Source organism: Rhincodon typus, unplaced genomic scaffold (assembly GCF_021869965.1).
Source record: "Rhincodon typus isolate 14 unplaced genomic scaffold, sRhiTyp1.1 hic_rhity00003018, whole genome shotgun sequence".
Lineage (NCBI taxonomy): Eukaryota > Metazoa > Chordata > Chondrichthyes > Orectolobiformes > Rhincodontidae > Rhincodon > Rhincodon typus.
Window position 1 is genome coordinate 1242 of NW_025968656.1, and position 19378 is coordinate 20619.

A 19378-nucleotide genomic window follows, 5' to 3' on the forward strand; every position below is an offset into this window, starting at 1 on the left:
GTTTCCTCCGGGTACTCCAGTTTTCTCCCACAGTCCAGAGATGTGCAGGCCAGGTGAATTGGCCATGCCAATTAGTGTTCAGGGATGTGTAGAGGGGGATGGGGATGGGGATGGGTCTGGTTGGGATGTTCTGAGGGTCAGTGTCGACTTGTTGGGCCAAAGGACCTGTTTCCACACTGTAAGGATTCTATAATACTGTAAGACATTGTAAGGACTTCTTGTGAAAACATCACACAGTAGCGCAGTGAGCACAACTCCAGACGATAGGAGTCGCATTACAGTCTTTCCGTTATCTGCATTATTCCTCGGGCTTCAGAAGTTCTTTCAAAGTAAATGTATTAGGAGAGGACATCAAAAACACTTCATTGGAAAATTGCTTGTGTTTTGTCGTCAAAGTTTCTGAACTTTGAATGTGAATACATTCAAGACATGGGTATCCCATTTCTCTCTCTATCCCTTATTATTAGCTACAGGCTTGAAAGGTGTGGAAGAACAAAATCATCATATATTGCAGTCATCCGTCTGGAGTGTGACCAGTTTCACACAAACAGCTGAATGCAGGCTGCAGTACTGAATCCAGAACCTTCACCCTTTCAAACAGCTGGCACGCAATTATAGATGGACGCAAATACCAATTCAAATAATTTCATTTATCTTTTATGACCAATTGTACGCTTATTGAGTTTGACAATCCAATCCGCGATGAAGATGGAAATAATAGTTCTTCAGGAACAACTGGAGAAATTAAAGAGTGAGTTTGATCCAAATGCAATTTAATTCCCAATTATTATTGTATTTGGAATAAAGGCAATTGCTGGATAACCCAGCAATTCCTGTGAAATTGTGCAGTTAAGTTCTTTCTGCATACATTCCAGAACAATATAGAATATACGATTCCAGGCCATTTTTATCACATTACGGAAACTGTTGGACTCTGCCTCCAAAATGTGTATTTTTCGTAGAAATTAGAACGTGGTGTTTTTTTTTAACATGACATTTGCAGCAATAATTTTGTGAATTGTGGTGGAGCCTTGCTGCTTGGACTGAGAGCTGGAGCCAGTCCTGCTGTGAGGAGTGGCACCACCAAGGGTGGCAGAGTGCTTATGTGGGCTGATCAAGAAGCTGTTACCAGGTCACTATCCCATGAATGAAATGGGCCAATCCCAAGAGCTGATGGTGAAATAAGAACAATGGCGCAGCAGCAAGCTTTTCTTTGCCACCATTAATGTTTGCAATTGCTGAGCCAATACCCATTCAGTCCTGTATGTAGATACTGTATCCAAAGCTCTTCACTGGAGAAATTATATAATTAGTTGCCCTTGTATAATTGCCCTAAGCTCTTTATTTGAGACTTTTCTAGACTATCCAACACATGTCAAGTATTGAAGAAATGGTTTGTCACATGCTTTTCTCCCTCTCTTTGCTTCCATGCTCCAGCTCGACTGTCAGTGGCTTGAAATACGAACGCTCTTAATCAAGTTTATAAAAATTATTTTATCGTGAATGTAGATGTTTGCTTAAAATGACTTACTCGCACATTGTGACCATTTGCAGCTCTGAAAACGTTGACAGTCCAAAGTGCAAGGGAAACGGAGATCCGTGTTCACCAGAAACGGAGGGCGTGATCGAAAAGTAAGTTGAATGCAATATGTGAATTAGATTTTACTTTCTTCAGAATGCAAGGAAGTGAAAGGCAATTGTAGGTGAGATGGCAGTTACTGTAAGAGAACGTCAGGATTCCTTGTTAAGGCTTCACACAGCAGTGTAGTGAGCTCCATTCCAAGCAATCGTAATCACAATGTTGCATCTCTGATATTTGCATTATTCCTACGGTTTGAGTGTATTCTTCAAGAAAAATAGTATTCGGACAAGACGTTTCAATGGCAAATTGTTCGTCTTTTGGTATAGAAGTTTTGAATTACTTATCTATGACCTGTGTAGAATATGAATATATTCAAAAAATAGGCCATTTCTCTCTTCCCCTCTTATCACCAGCCATAGTGTCCTTCAAATCTATGAAAGGCTTTGAATAAGGGATAATAGCACCAACCTTTGGTGCCAAGTGTGCTAGCTGCTGAATCCACTGGGTTTGTTACAGGGTAAAATAGTGAATCTCAGAGTCCCCAGAATCTTCTAACATCATGCAGCCAGTTGTAATCAGAAAGTAGCTTTGCTATAATGCATGCATAAATGATCTTTCATTCGGAGTACAAAATGTGAAAGGAATTAGCGGGAGAGCTGTTGTTTAGATTATTTCGGGGCTTCCTTTTGAAAGCAAGTGGCAATAATGCAGCAAACACCATTGCAGACCAGACCATAGCAATCACATTAGGGGGAATGATTTGCCTCCCTGATGCTTGCTTTATTGCTAGAGATTGGAGCTTGTATTCAATTAAGTCAACAGAAAGCATCCAAAACACTTAAATGAGAAATTGCTTGCCCTTCAACATCCTGGTCCTGAAATGTTTACCTCCCATTCACTTCTCTGGAGTACACTGCAAGGGAAAAGATGGCTTGATACATTCATCCTTCTCTCTCCTGCACTCTCTGCCCCTCCCTCTACCTGTGCTCTGCTTTCTTGCAAACGAGCTATGTCAATTTGATGAAACAAAATCACCATCTGTTGCAGTCATCAATCTGGACTGTGACCAGTGTAAGAAAAGCAGCTGAACACGTGCTGCAAGACTGAATCCAGAGCTTTCAGCCATTCAAACAGCTGGCACACAATTGTACGTGGAAGCAAATGCTAATTTAAATGACTAAACTTAATTTTGTCTGACCAGTTGCAGGCCTGGTGACCTGGACGGTCCAAACTGCAACAGTGATGGAAATCAGAGTTCTCCAGAAACTAAGGCGGCCGTAAAAATGTAAGTTTGATACAATATCTAACGACAAATTTGCTTCATTCGGAGTACAAGAAAGCGAAAGGAAATTGTTAAAGAGCTGGCAATTAGTGTAAGATACTGTAAGATGAAGATATCGCACAGCACTGCCATGAATATCATTCCAAATCCTAGCAGTTACATCATACCCTCTAATATTTGCCATATTCATAGAACCATAGAATCCCTACAGTGTGGCAACAGGCCCTTTGGCCCAACAAGTCCACACCGAACCTCAGAGCATCCCACCCAGACCCATCCCCCTATAACCCACCTAATCTACACCTCCCTGAACACAATGGGCAATTTGGCATGGCCAATCCACCTAACGTGCACATCTTTGGACTTTTCCTGAGGGTTCTGAGTTTATTTCAAAAAATAGTTCAGACAGGACATGAAACTCACTTCATTGGTAAAATGCTATCTTTTGATATTGAAGTATATGATTACTTATCTGTGAAGTTTCTACACTCTGAATATGAATATTTTCAAGAATTGTGTTTCGTATCACTCTCTTTCGCCCTTATCATCAGGTACACTACCTTTCAAACCTGTGAAAGGGTTTGAAAGAAAAAAAATCACCATCTATTGCAGCCATCCACCTGGGGATGTTTAACAGCTTAACAAAAGCAGCCGACCAAGAACAGAAAATTGTATCCAGAGTCTTCAGCAATTGAAACAGCTGACAGACCATAACATATGTAGGAGCAGATTTAGGCCATTCAGTCTATCATGTCTGTGCCACCATAGGTCATGGCTGATATATTGCTCAGCCCCATTCTCCTGCCTTCACCCAATAAACCTTGATCCCCTGACTAATCAAGAACTTATTTATTTTTGTCTTGAATACACTGAAAGCATTGGTGTCCACAGCCTTCTGCAGCAATGAGTTCCACAGGTTCACCCATCTCTGGCAGAACATCTCAGTTCTAAAGTGTGGTACCTTACTCTGAGAATGTGCCCTTGTGTTCGAATCTCTCCATATCCACTCTATCCAGGCCTCTCTGTATTCCGTAAGTTTAAATCAAATAACCCCCTAATCCTGCTAACATCAATCGGGTACAGACCCAGAGCTCCCAACCACTTCTTATAGGAATCCCAGATATAGATGGATTGAAATGCTGATTTATATCCTTAATTTATCTTTTATGACCAATTGTAGGAATCAAAGTGTTGACAATCAAAACTTCAATGAAAATGGAAATGATAATTGTCCAAGAACAACTGAAGAAATTAAAACGTGAGTTTGCTCTAGAGTGCAGTTTAATTCTTGATGAGTATTGTGTTTGGAATAAAGGTAATCACTAGATAACCAGTGGTTTCTCTAAAGTTATGTGGGTATATTTTTCTGTGAGCATCCTAGGGCAGTACAGCCAACGTCATTCCGAGCCATAGTTACCACATTATAGAAACTGTTGGGCTCTACATCCAAAATTTGTATTGTTCATAGAAGCTCAATAGTGGTGTAATTTTTTGAACAGGACATTTGCAGTAAAAATTTTGTGAATTGTGGTGGAGCCCTGCTGCTTGGACTGAGAGCTGGAGGCAGTTCTGCTGTGATTGATAGCCTGGTATGGATGGCGGATAATCAAGAAGGAGCTGCCTGATCACTAGCCAATTAATGAAATGGTCCAATCCCTAGAGCTGACAGTGAAATCAGAGTGAAGGCAGGGCAGCAATCTTTTCCACAATTTGTGGTTGCTATTGCTGAACCTATACTGAAGAGTTTTGCTGGCCTAAGATCCATTGTGGGAGTGAATCCTCCGGCAGTCCTAGCCATATGATGCACAGACACCAGTGGCCCTCAGTTGGTGACTTAATTGGCTGCCCAGTGGGTGGTCAAGCCAGCTACCTTGCCCACCTCTGAAAATATGGTGTAATTGTGGAGAATGCAGTCAGGCATTACTCTTGGGCTCCCCTGCATGTGCCAATCATCTCATGTCCCAAGCCACAGCTAGTTAACTGGGAAAACTCAGCCCTGTATGTCGAGTCATTTTCCAAAGGTCTTCACTGGAGAAATTGGTTGGCCTTCTCTATTTGGATATGGAACTCTTTATTTGAGATATTTCTGTACTATGCAACAAGAATGAAGTTTTGAAGAAATGGATTTGTGGCATCCTTATCTCCCTCGAGTGAGTCCTCATGAAAACATCACACAGCAGTGCAGTGTATACCATTCCAGATCGTAGTATTTTTCCATCCCTTTTTGCCCTTATCACCAGCTAACGTGTCCTTCAAACCTCTGCGAGGTTTTGAAGAAAAAAATCACCATCTATTGCAGTCATCCATCTGGAGTGTGACTAGTTTAACAACGGCTGCTAATGAAGGGCAGCTGGCACGTGTAGATGAAGTCAAGTGCTAATTTTAACATTAAATTTAAATGTACCTTATATCACCAATTGCAGATCTCAAAGCCATCACACTCTAAACTGCGATGGAATTGACTGTTCTCCAGGAACAACTGCCACAATTAAAAGGTGAGTTTGATCCAAAGTGCAGTTTAATTCTTGATGAATATTGCATTTGGAATAAAGGCAACCTCTGGATAACAAGCAATTCCTGTAAAGTTATGTGGTCATTTCCTTCTGCGTTCGTCCTAGGGCTGTGCAGTGAACACTATTCCAGACCATAGCAGTCACATTACTGCCTCTCTATTATCTGCATTATTCCTAGGGCTTCAGAATTTGCCTCAAAAATATACTATTAAGAGAGGAGATCAAAGACACTTCAAAGGAGAATTGCTTGTGTTTCGTTGTTGAAGTTTCCAATCTCTGAATATGAATATGTTCAAGAAATGTGTTTTCTGTCTCTCTCTTTTACCTTGATCACCAGTTATCGTGTCCTTCAACCTAGGGAACATTTTCAAGGACTAAACCACCATCTATTGCAGTCATGCATGTGGGTATGACTAGTTTAACTAAAGCAGCTGTATTTGGGCTGCAATAATGAATCCAGAGCCTTCAAAACAAATGGCTAGCGCACAATTGAAGATAGAGGCAAATGCTAATTTAAAGGACTACATTTGTCTTGTCTGACCAATTGCAGGCATGGTAACCTTGACAATCCAAACTGCGATGGAGATGGAAAACTGTGCTCTTCAAAATCTAAGGCGACCATGAAAACGTAAGTTTGATACAATATGTGACTCTGATTTTGCTTCTTTCGGAGTACCAGAAAGCAAAAGGAAATTGTAATTGAGCTGGCAGTTACCATAAGATAACATAGGGACTCTCCATGAAAATATCACTGAGCAGTGCAGTGAATACCATTCCAGACGGTACTATTTTCCTATCACCTTTTTGCCCTTATCACCAGCCATAGTGTCCTTCAAATCTATGCGAGGTTTTGAAGAAAAAAATCACCATTTATTGCGGTCATTCATCTGGACTGTGACCATTTTAACAAAAGCAGCTCATTACGGGCCGTAATACTGAATCCAGAGCCTTCAACCATTCAAACAGCTGGCCCACAAAATTGTAGATGGACACAAATGCTAATTTAAGTGACCAAATTTATCTTGCCTGACCAATTGCAGGCCTGGTAATCTTGACAATCCAAACTATAACGCAGATGCAAAACTGTGCTTCTCCAGATATCAGACATTCAGGAAGAAGTAAGTTTGAATATATTATGTGACAAAGGTTTTGCTTCATTCAGAGTACGTGAAAGTGAAAGCAAGTTGCTGCTGAACTGACAGTTACTACAATATAACTTAGGGACTCCTCATGAAAACATCACACAGCAGTGCAGTTGACACCATTCCAGACCATAGCAATCACATTACTGCCTCTCAATTATTTGCATCATTTCTTCAGGTTCAGAGATTCCTTCAAAAAACTTGTATTAGGTCATGACATTGAAGGCACTTCAGTGGAAAGTTGCTGGCCTTTCAGTATTGAAATTTGGAGTTAATTATCTGTAACCTTTTCTAAACTCTGAATATGAAAATACTCAGAAATGGGTTTCCCATTTCTCTCTCCCCTTATCACTCACTACAGTGTCCTTCAAACCTATGAAAGTTTTGAGGGCAAAAATAATCACCCTGCATTCAGTCATCCATCTGCAGTGTGACTGGTTTAACACAAGCAGCTGACCAAGAACTGAAATACTGAATTCAGAGTCTTTAGCTCTTCAAACAGCTGACAGACCATGATATGCCGGAGCAGTTTTATGCCATTCAGTCCATCATGTCTGCTCCACCATTGATCATGGATGATCTATTTCTCATACACATTCTCCTGCCTTCTCCCTGTAAATCTTGATCCCCTTACTAGTCAAGAACTTATCTCTCTCTGTTTTAAATACACTCAATGACTTGGTGTCCACAGCGTTCTGTGGCAATAAGTTCCAAAGATTCATCCACCTCTGACTGAACAAATTCCTCCTCATTTCAGTGCTAAAGTATGATCCCTTCACTCTGAGGTGTGCCTTTTATGTTCTAGCCTCTCCGACGAGTGGAAACATCTCCATATCCACTCTATCCAGGCCTGTCCGTATTCTGTAAATTTCAATCCAAATTGCCCCTTCATCCTTCCAACATCACTCGAGTACAGACCCAGAATTCCCAACCGCTGCTGATAGGAATCCCAAGTGTAGATGGATTGAAATGCTTAATTTATCTATTATGACCAATTGCAGGCTTCAGAGTATTGACAGTATCATCTCTGCCAAGGATGGAGGTGATTGTTTTGTAGCAAAGACTGAAGAAATTAAAAAGTGAGTTTGCTTTAAAGTGCAATTTATTCTTGATGAATATTGTGTTTGAAATAAAGGCAATCACTTGATAACAATGAATTTCTGTAAAGCTATGGGGGTATTTCTTTCTGCATGGATCCTAGAACAAGTAGAATACACCATTCCAGGCTACAGTTAGCACATTACGGAAACTGTTGGGCTCTGCCTTCAAACTCTATATTTTTCCTGTAAGTTGGATGGTGGTTTTTTTTTTAAGCAAGACGTTTGCAGTAAAAATTTTGTGAATTGTGGTGGAGTCCTGCTGCTTGGACTGAAAGTTGGAGCCAGTCCTGCTGTGATTGGTGGCTGGTGTGGATGGTGGATAATCAAGAAGGTGCTTGGAGACAGTAAGGACTGCAGATGCTGGAACCAGAGTCTATAGGAGTGAGGCTGGAAAAGCACAGCAGGTCAGACAGCATGCAAAGAGCAGGAAAGTCAATGTCATGGACCGAAACTCTTCATCAGAACTCAGAAGGAGCTGTCTTGTCACTAGGCAATCAATGAAATGGTCCAATCCCAACAGCTGACAGTGAAATCAGAGTGAAGGCAGAGCAGAAATCTTTTCTTTTCCACCATTAGTGGTTGCTGTTGCTGAGCTTATACTAAAGAGATTTACTGGCCTGAGGTCCACTGTGGGAGTTCATCTCTGGCAGTACTAGTCACATGACACATCGACAGCAGTGACCCTCAGTTGGTAATCTGATTGGCTGCCCAGTGTGTGGTCAAGCCAGCTACCTTGCCCACCTCTGACAATATAATGTAACTGTAGAGAAGGGAGTCAGGCTTTACTCCTGGGCTCCCCTTCACTTTGTCAATTATCTCATGTCCCAGGCCATAGGCAGTTGACTGGGAAAATTCAGCCCTGTATATAGAGACGGTATCCAGAGCTCTTCACTGGAGAAATTGCACGTTTTACGCAACAAGTGTAAAGTATTGAAGAAATGGGTTTGTCGCATTCTCTCTCTCTCTCTCTGTTTCTATCCTCCAACCACATTCTCCTTTCCCACAACTACCATTTGGGAAGTAAATCACCGTCTACTGTGGTCATATATTTTGTGTGTCACCTGTTTTCACTAAATTCGCCATCAATGGCTTGAAATACAGATTCACTATCTTTCAAGTTTGTAAAGATGTTTTTATTGTGGATGTCGACATTCACTTAAAATGACTTGATAGCACTTTATGACCATTTGCAGCTCTGAAAACATTGACAGTCCAAACGTTGATGGAAATGGAAATCTGGGTTCTCCAGAAACTAAGGTGGTCTTCAAAAAGTAAGTTTGATGCAATATGTGACCTAGGTGTTGCTTCATTCAAAGTACAAGAACATGAAAAGCAATTGCTGTTGAACTGCAGTTACTGTAAGATAATGTAGGGATTCCTCGTGAAGGCATTACACAACGGTGCAGTGAACACCATTCCAGCCCATAACAATAATATTACTGCCTGTCTAATATTTACACTATTCCTGAGGTTTGAGAGAATTCTTCCAAAAACAAAATTGTATGAGGACAGGGCATCAAAATAACTTCAAAGAAAATCTTGTGTGTGACATGTTTTTCCCAATAAGGCGTCAATGTCTTGAAATACAGACTCATTTTCTTTCAAGTTTATAAAGGCGTTTTTATTGTGCAAAGTTGTATTAGGACAGGGCATCAAAGAAACCTCAATGGAAATTTGCCTGTCTTTCGGGATTGAAATTTGGAGTTATTTATCTGTGACCTTTCTCGACTCTGAATATGAACATTTCAAGAAATAGGTTTCCCATCACTCCCTTTCGCCCTTATCGCCCAGCTACAGAGTCCTTCAAACCTATGAAAGTTTTTGAAGAAAACGTCACCGTCTAATGTTCTATATCTGGAGTGTGACCAGATGAACAAAAGCAGCTGACCAGGATCTGAAATACTGAATCCAGAGTCTTCAGCCGTTCAAACAGCTGACAAACCAAAACACGTGCAGAAGAGGAATTAAGCCATTCGGCCGTTAGAGCCTTATCTCATTTCTCACGGGTGGCCCCTTCAGTCTGAAGCTGTGTCCTGAGGCTCTAGTCTCTCCGACTAGTGGAAGCATCTTTGCCACATTCATTGTTTCCAGGCCTGTCAGTATTCCATAAGTTTCAATCAGATTCTCCCTTCACCCTTGTAAATCTGATCAAGAGCAGACCCAGAGCCTCAACCCCTCCTCATAGGAATCCCCAAATGTAAATGAATTGAAATGCCAATTCAGATGACTTAATTTATCTTTTATGACCAATTGCAGGTGTGGAAACCCTGACAGTCCAAACTCCAGTGGACTTGGAAATCATGGTACTCCAGGAAGAGTTGAAGTAATTATAAAGTGAGTTTGATCTGAAGTGCGATTTAATTCTTCATTAATGTTATAGAATTATACAGCACAGAAACAAACTAGTTGGTTCAAATCATCTGCGCCAACCAGACATCTGACCTAGTCTCATTTGCCAACATTTGGCCTATATCCCTGTAAACACTTCCTATTGATCTGCCCATCCAGATGCCATTTTAATGTTGTGATAGTACCAGCCTCTACCACCGCCTCTGGCAGCTCATTCCATACATGCACCACCCTCTGCGTGGAAAGGTTGCCCCTCAGGTCCCTATTAAATCTTTCCCCTCTCAATTTAAACCTACGCTGTGTCGTTTTGGACTCCCCTATCCTGGAGAAATGACTTCAGCTATTCACCCTATCCATGCCTCTCATTATTTTATAAACCTCTGTAAGGTCAGCCCCTCAGCCTCCGACATTCCACGGAAAAAATCTTATTCAGCCTTCCTCTATTGCTGAAACCCTCCAATCCCAGCAACATCCTTTTAAATCTTATATTTGGAATAAAGGCAATCACTGGACAACAAGTAATTCCAGGAAATTTATATGGGTACTTCCTTCTGCATGCACCCTAGGGCAGTGTAGTGAACACTATTCCAGGTTACCACATTAAGGAAACTGTTTTGAATAACAAGTCACCATGTGGTGTACTTCTACATCTGGAGGGTGACGAGTTGAATACAAGCAGCTGACCAGGAGCTGACATACTGAATCCAGAGTCTTCAGCCAAGCAAGCAACTGATAGACCACAAGATATAGGACAGAATTAGGCCATTCGACCCATTGAATCTTATCCACCATTCAATCCAGGCTGAAACATTTCTCAACACCATTTTCCTGTCTTCTCCCCATAATCCTTAATCATCCTAGCTGATCAAGAACCTATGTATATCCGTCTTAAACACATTCAATGACTTGGTTTCTACAGCAGTGATTTCCAAAGATTCACCACCCTCTGGCTGAAGATATTGGTCCTCAGCTCAGTTCTAAAGGGTGGTCCCTTTGTCTGTGGATCCTAGTCTCTCCTACGAATGGAAGAATCTTCTCCATGTCCACTTTATCCAGGCTCCTCTGTATTCTGTAAGTTACAACCAGATACCTCCTCATCCTTCTAATATCAGTCAAGTGCAGACCCAGAGTCCTCAACTGCTTCTCATAGGAATCCCAGTAATAGATGGATTCAAATGCCAATTTAATTCTCTTAATTTCTTTTTTATGACCAATTGCATTTGTGGAAACCTTGACAGTCCAAACCTCTATCTTGTGTGCGACATGTTTTCACCAAATTAGCCATCAATGGCTTGAAATACAGATTCATTTTCTTTCAATATTATAAAGATGTTTTTACTGTGGATGCAGATGTTTGCTTAAAATGACTTAATCGCACTTTTATGACCATTTGCAGCTCTAAAAACATTGACAGTCCAAACGGTGAAGGAAAAAGAGATCTGGATCTTTCAGAAACCAAGGTGGTCTTCAAAAAGTAGGTTTGCTATGATGTGTGACTAAGGTTTTGCTTCATATGGAGTACAACAGAAAGGAAATTACTGGTGAGCTGGCATATTCTGTAATATTATTCAGGGACTCCCCTTGATGTCATTCCATCAGGAGTGCAGTGAATACCACTCCAAACCATCGTAATCACATTACTGCCTCTCTAATATTTGCATTATTCTTAGTGGTTGAGGTTTTCTTCAACAAGGAAAATTTTATTAGACCAGGACAGTGAAGACACTTCAGTGGAAAGTTGGGACAACAAGGTGCAGAGCTGGATGAACACAGCAGGCCAAGCAGCATCATAGGAGCAGGAAGGCTGATGTTTCGGGCCGAGACCCTTCATCAGAAATGGGAGAGGGGAAGGGGGTTCTGAAATAAATAGGGAGAGAGGGGGAGGCGGATAGAAGATGGATGGAGGAGAAGATAGGTCGAGAGGAAACAGACAGGTCGAGGAGATGGGGATGGAGCCAGTAAAGTTGAGTGTAGGTGGGGAGTAAGGGAGGGGATAGGTCAGTCCAGGGAGGACGGACAGGTCAAGGGGGCGGGATGAGGTTAGTAGGTAGGAGATGGGGGTGCGGTTTGAGGTGGGAGGAGGGGATAGGTGGGAGGAAGAACAGGTTAGGGAGGCAGGGACGAGCTGGGCTGGTTTTGGGATGCGGTAGGGGGAGGGGAGATTTTGAAGCTTGTGAAATCCACATTGATACCATTGGGCTGCAGGGTTCCCAAGCAGAATATGAGTTGCTGTTCCTGCAACCTTCGGGTGGCATCGTTGTGGCTGCAGGAAGCCCAGGATAGACATGTCGTCTGAGGAATGGGAGGGGGAGTTGAAATGGTTCGCGACTGGGAGGTGCAGTTGTTTACTGCGAACCGAGCATAGGTGTTCTGCAAAGCGGTACCCAAGCCTCCGCTTGGTTTCCCCAATGTAGAGGAGGCCACAACGGGTACAGCGGATGCAGTATACCACATTGGCAGATGTGCAGGTGAACATCTGCTTGATGTGGAAAGTCTTCTTGGGGCCTGGGATGGGGGTGAGGGAGGAGGTGTGGGGGCAGGTGTAGCACTTCCTGCGGTTGCAGGGAAAAGTGCCGGGTGTGGTGGGGCTGGAGGGGAGTGGAGAGCGGACAAGGGAGTCACGGAGAGAGTGGTCCCTTCGGAAAGCAGATAAGGGTGGGGAGGGAAAAATGTCTTTGGTGGTGGGGTCGGTTTGCAGATGGTGGAAGTGTCGGAGGATGATGCGTTGGATCCAGAGGTTGGTGGGGTGGTACGTGAGAATGAGGGGGATTCTTTTTTGGTTGTTATTGCGGGGACGGGATGTGAGGGATCAGTTGCGGGAAATGTGGGAGACATGGTGGATGGCGTTCTCGACCACTGAGGTGGGGAAGTTGGGGTCCTTGAAAAACGAGGACATCTGAGATGTACGGGAGTGGAATGCCTCCTGCAGCCCAATGGTATCAATGTGGATTTCACAAGCTTCAAAATCTCCCCTCCCCGTACCGCATCCCAAAACCAGCCCAGTTTGTCCCCGCCTCCCTAACCTGTTCTTCCTCCCACCTATCCCCTCCTCCCACCTCACGCCGCACCCCCATCTCCGACCTACTAACCTCATCCCGCCCCCTTGACCTGTCCGTCCTCCCTGGACTGACCTATCCACTCCCTAACTCCCCACCTACACTCACCTTTACTGGTTCCATCCCCTCCTCTTCGACCTGTTTGTTTCCTCTCCACCGATCTTCTCCTCTATCCATCTTCTATCCGCCTCCCCCTCTCTCCCTATTTATTTCAGAACCCCCTTCCCCTCTCCCATTTCTGATGAAGGGTCTAGGCCTGAAACGTCAGCCTTCCTGCTCCTATGATGCTGCTTGGCCTGCTGTGTTCATCCAGCTCAGCACCTTGTTGTCTCGGATTCTCCAGCATCTGCAGTTCCTACTGTGAGTGGAAAGTTGCTTGCCTTTTGGCGTTGAAGTTGAGTCATTCATCTGTTACCTTCTAGAATCTGAATATATTGTGAAGAAATGGGTTTAGCATCTCCTTTTGCCCCTTATCACCAGCTACAGTGTCCTTCAAATGTATGAAGGGTTTTGAAGAAAAAAGTCACCATTCTTTGGTGCCATGCATCTGGATTGCGACATATTTAATTACTGGGTTTTGTTAAAAGTTAAAACACTGAATCCCTGAGTTTTGAGTAAATTTCTAACAGCTAACAGCCAATTGTGGATGCAAGTGCTTGTTTAAAATGACTTTCTTCACAACTAATTTCAGCAGCGGAATCAATGATAAAAGTTCAAGCTGTGGTGAAAATGAAAATCCAATGCCTCCAGAGACAGTTGCAGAGATCAGAAAGTTAAGTACTGATCCAATGTGTGATGAAATGATGCTTTATTCAGAATACAAGTATGTGAAGGGCAGCTGCTGGAGGGCTGGCATTTTCAGGAACATTATGTCGAGACATTATCCTGAAACTTAGCAGGTCTGGCTGCACCTGTGGAGAGAAAGCAGAGTTAACGTTTTGAGTTGAGATTCCCTTGTTCAGAACTTCACATCTCTGATGAAGTGTCACTTAACTCAACGTGAACTCTAATTTCTCTCTGCAGATGCTGCAAAACTGTTGAGTTTCTCCAGCAACGTCTGCTTTTCTTTCAGATCGTCAGCTTCCATAGTTTGTTCTTTTACATTAAAGAAACTGTTGGCCGTCGTTCTAATATTTGCTGTATTCCTGGTTTTGTGAAAAATTTTAGGTGAAAACATGCGGTTAATGCTGCAGGCCTTATGCTGGAACTGAAACCTGGAGGCTTTGGTCTATTCCAGCGGTGACCAATGAAGAGATTGTTGCCAGGGTTACTCACCAGTTGATGGTGTGGCTCAGTTTCAGCTGCTGCTAGGTCAGTGAAAGGGATGGCAGATTAGCACCTTTTTTGGCCCTACTGTTTATGCTGATTGTCACTGAGGTTGTAAAGGTGGGCACCATCAGGGAAATGAGGGATGCAGGCCTTAGAGGTCAAGGAGAGTCAAGAGGTCAAGGAGAACTGGTCCATGTCAACATAGCTTAGCAATGGGAAGATGGTAGACTCCCTCCCTACCATTTTCCCAATCCTCCCACCTCCCATTTAATTGCCAGTGAATAATTGGGTATGTGTTATTAAGACACAGTCTTTAATGGAACATTTCTAAACATTGGACTGTGCCATGCAGCTAAACATATTGAAGAAATTGACTATCTAACTCTCTGCTTTCCAATATTATTACATGCCCTACCTCCGCCCATCGCCCAAAAAAATAGACCATGGTGTCCTGCAAACTTCTGTGAAAGTTGAAATTCCTTCTTCCTTGCAGCTCCTCCAGACCCTCTGCCAGACTCAATTGCTATCACTTGCAAACCACCTGTTAAAGCTTGGAGGGAAAAAGAAATCAGAATCTATTGTAGTTACATACATCAGAAATGTTGCCTGTTTAACAAATCCAGCTGATAAGGACTTGAAAACTTGTGGAGGGCTTGTCATATGAGGAGTGGTTGAGGACTTTGGTTCTGTACAGGATGGAGTTTAGAAGGATGGGAGGGAATCTCATTGAAACTTACAGAATACTGAGAGATCTGGAAAGATTGCACATGGAATGGAGAAGATGTTTCCAGGCGTTGGAGAGATTAGGACATGCAGGCACAGTCGCTGAGTGAAGAGACCAACCTTTAGAACTAAGATAAAAAAGAATTTCGACAGTCAGAGCGTAGTTAATCAGTGGAAAACATTGCAGAAGGCCACAGAGGCCAAGTCATTAGGTCTATTTAAGATAGAGATAGATGGGTTCTTGATTAGTAAGAGGATCAAGGGTTCCAGAAGAAGGCTGGCAAATGGGCTTGAGAAACATCACAGCCAGAATCGAATGGCAGAGCAGACTCAATAAGCCAAACGGCCTAATTCTGCCACTATATCTTATGGTCTTATGGATTTCAAACTTAATATTTCAATATTCCTTTTGTGCGTAAGCCACTTCCGGGTCCAAGTGCTTGTTTAAAATGTCTTTAATTTTTGCCTGATAACTAATTGCAGGTCTGAAACCCTTGACAGCTCAAACTCGAAGAAAATTGAAAAACCAAGTTCACCAAAAGCGACTGCAGAAATTTCAATTCACAATACATCCCATGAAAGGAAATTGCTGGAAAGATAGTAGCTCTTGAAAGACTATGTAGGAACCAACTCCTGAAGGATCCTGCAGCAGTCTAGCAAATACCATTCGAAATGATAAAAATCACATTAAAGAAACAGCTTTACTCCCTCCACGGCCATTGCCAGTAATTAAATCAATGACACAATTCATCCTTTGATCCATGGAAATATTCCAAAAATCTTCAGTGAAAAATTGCATGGCCCTCAACATCCAGCTCTTGGTGGTCTAACTTGCAACAATGCGAAACTGCTAAACCTCCCACCTCCCCTCATGCACAAGTCTACCTAACTGGATTGACCTACATATTTTCTCTGAAAATTAAGAAAGCAAACAGTCTAGTATCATCGTACTTCTCGACTTTGACATAATGAGGACTTGAAATACTGAGCATTTTGGTGTTCAAAAGTTATTTTCAAATGTTTGCAAGTCATTTGCAGATGCAGATCCTTTGTTTAATTTGTGCTTCATGACCACTTGCAGCTGCGGACATTTTAGCAATATAGATTGTCAGGAGGATGGAATAAAAGTTTGCCAGACATGTGTGCAACCATGAGGAAGCAAGTTTGATCTGAAATAATTTTGATGTGGTTTAATTATGCTTCATTTGGAATGCAGCAGCGTGAAAAGGGAATGTTGGAGAACCATTGATTTCTTCAAAATTTTTTGTGCAATGTAATGAATGCCATTCCAGACTATAGCAGTCACATTAAAGTGGCTGCTGAACTATCTCCCTAGCAATTTAATAATAGAGTTGTCTTAAATGATAGTACCAACATTGAAGCATCCAAAACACTTAGATGGGAAAATGCTTGCGGCTCACTATTGACATTATATTTCTGGACAATGTAGCTACAGTGAAAATACTGAAGAAATGGGTTCATCTCCTCCACCCCAGCTCACCACTTCTCTTTGTTCCTCTTTGCTGCTCAGCTGCACCCTCCCCCCAAAATTCCTCAAAGTTCATTGAAGTGCCCTCCAAACTTTTGTGACATTTGAGGAAATATGACACAATTAAGAATGTGACCTGCTCCTAGTGTCCAAGCCTTGGTATATCTCCCATACAATGTTGCCATTGAATGCTTTGCATTTTTGATAATCTAAGTTGGCCAGCTGCCATCAGGCACTTACCCAAGTCAGAGACCTGGAATTAATCCTGTGTTTATTCTGCCCAGATCTTTAACTAAACTGAGAACTGTTAAAGGGGCAGGAAAGAAAAATGAATAAAATTATTTTTTCAGCAAAACAGCTGAAAAATCTGATTAAGCTTCAGTGAATTTGAGCAGTGACGAATTCCTATATTAGTGCTCTGAATCAAACTTTGAGTTACAAGCTGTGCTTGTGAGGATTGAATTAGAGTCATAGAGTCAAACAGAATGGAAACAGACCCTTCGGTCCAACCAATCCGTGCTAACCATAATCCCAAACTAAACTAGTCCCACCTGCTTAAATTTGGCCCATCAAACTCCAGAGATTACTTACTTATGTACTTATCTAAATGTATTTGACTTGATTTGATTTATTATTGTACATGAACTTAGGTACAGTGAAAAGTTTTGTTTTGCATGCAGTACGGGGATATCAAACCATACAGAGTGCATTGGGGTAAAAGACCCAACGAAGAATACAATGTTTATGGCTGCATAGAAAGTGCACAGAGAATGAGACCAACATTAAATTTAAAATTTTAGAGGTCCATTCAGAAGTCTAATCTCGCGGGGAAGCTGTCCTTGAATCCATTCATATATGCATACAGACTTTTATGTCATCTGCCTGACGGAGGAGAGGGCTGGAAGAGTGTATAAGCAGGGTGTTTGATCATGTTGGATGCTTTCCCGAGGCAGTAGGAAGTATAGATGGAGTCAATGGATGGAAGGCTGGTTTACGTGATGGACTGGGCTATGTTCACGACTCTCTGTAGTTTCTTGCACTCTTGGGAAGAGCAGTTGGCAAACTACGCTGTGATGCACCCAGATAGAATGCTTTCTGTGCATCTGTAAAAATTGGTAACAGTCCTTGTGGACATGCCAAATTTCCTCAGCCTCATAAGAAGTAGAGACTTTGTTGTGCTTTCTTGACCGTTATGTTGACATGAGAAGACCAGGACAGACTGTTGGTGATCAGTTCAACACCTTTTAAATGTTGTAACTGTACCCCATCCACCACTTCCTCTGGAAGTTCATTCCACACACAAACCATTTTTTGTTTAAGAACATTGCCCCTCATGTCTTTTTTAAATCTTTCTCATCTCACCTTAAAAATATGCCCCTAGTCTTGAAATCCTCCAGCCTACAGAAAAGACACCTGCCATTCACTTTATCCATATCCCTCATGATTTTATAAACCTCTATAAGGTCGCCTCTCAACTTCTTATGCTCCAGTGAAAAAAGTACCAGCCTATCCAGCCTTTCCTTGTAACTCAAACTCTCCAGGTCAGTGATACTATATGGTTTTCAGTCAGGAGACCCAGCACAGTAAGTGAAGGGCCTTTGATACCAATCCAAGAGCTTGGAAACAGCGAGTCAACAACTTGGGCACTCAGTGTCAGTCATAAAAAGTAAGGAACTGAATGTCAGGCAAGTTACAGGTCTTGTCAATAGTCTGTAAAGAGCTTGAGTTTTTATGAGATGAGCAAGTTGAACTTAAATCCTTGCATTTGGGATGTTTATCGTCTGTCCCAGTGCAGAGGTTCTTTATTTGACCTCTTTACTCCCCATCTACCCACTGGCTCCCCCTCACAGCCAAAAATCCAAATGTTGATAAGAAGTGCCAGAAATTAAAATTGTGATCATGTGCTCATTTAAAATGATTTAACTGGTGTTTTATGAACAGTTGCAGCTGTGAAAATGTTGACATGTCACACTGTGAAGTAGGTGGAAACCTAAGTTTGTCAGAAACTAAAGGAGTAATTGGCAAGTAAATTTGATCTGATGTCAGATTAAACCTGTTGTACAGTATTTGGGATCTAATAATGTGAAAGGAAACTGTTGGCAGTTGCTCTAAGATTATGTCAGGATTGAAGGCATCCCATTGGCAGTGCAGTGAACACCAATCCAAACTATAGCAATCACATGAAGCAACTGCTTGACTGCTTCTGAAATGTTTGGCTTATTTTGAGAGATTAGATAATGTTGAATGAGAATAAAGCATTCAAAGCTTTTCAATGGTAGATTGAATTTTGCTTATCTTTCAGTATCAAGGTCTTGCATAGCCCAGAAATGGCTATCAACAAGGGTGAGATACTGAAGAATGGTTTTCTCTTCTTTTTGCCCTGTTCTGTCTCTTCCAACCCCCACCCCAGCAGTGCCTCATCATGATGACCTGTGGACATCCTGTGGAAGTCAAAAGAATCTATCTCTCAAGACTGTGATTCTTTTTTTGTTAAATTGGGTTGGATTTAATTCTGGATGAGTTTGCTTGTTCTCAATGACTCAATTTGTTCTCTTTCATCAATTGCAGCTCTGGAAACATTGACAATGCAAACGGTGAGGAAAACGAAAGTGGAGGTTCTTCAGGAACAAGCGAAATAATTGCTAAGTAAGTTTAATTGCACGTATGACTAAGTTAATCATTATTCAGAATATGACAAACCGGGAGGAAATAGCTGGGGAGCTGGCAGTTTGTGCAATGTTATACAACCATCAAATGGTAACAGGCCAAAGGCAATGATTTGATGATGTTTACACCAGCTCTCAAAGAGGAACTTGCCTCAGTTCACTCCTGAGTCCTTTTACTGTGTACTACTGCAAAACCTCTCCTTTAGA

The 19378-nt window shown here is 42.1% G+C and overlaps 1 protein-coding gene across 1 annotated transcript; it reads left to right on the plus strand.

Moving 5' to 3' along the window:
* Positions 1-1522: 1522 nt before the first annotated feature.
* LOC125481671 lies at positions 1523-19151 on the plus strand (the record flags this gene model as incomplete). The annotated part of the gene is made up of 10 exons (XM_048593525.1): positions 1523-1632; positions 2784-2867; positions 4045-4122; positions 5288-5359; positions 5928-6005; positions 7521-7598; positions 8813-8890; positions 9876-9953; positions 11365-11442; positions 19074-19151. Coding segments are annotated over exons 1-10 (812 nt in total), but the record flags the coding sequence as incomplete, so codon positions are not given.
* Positions 19152-19378: the final 227 nt, after the last annotated feature.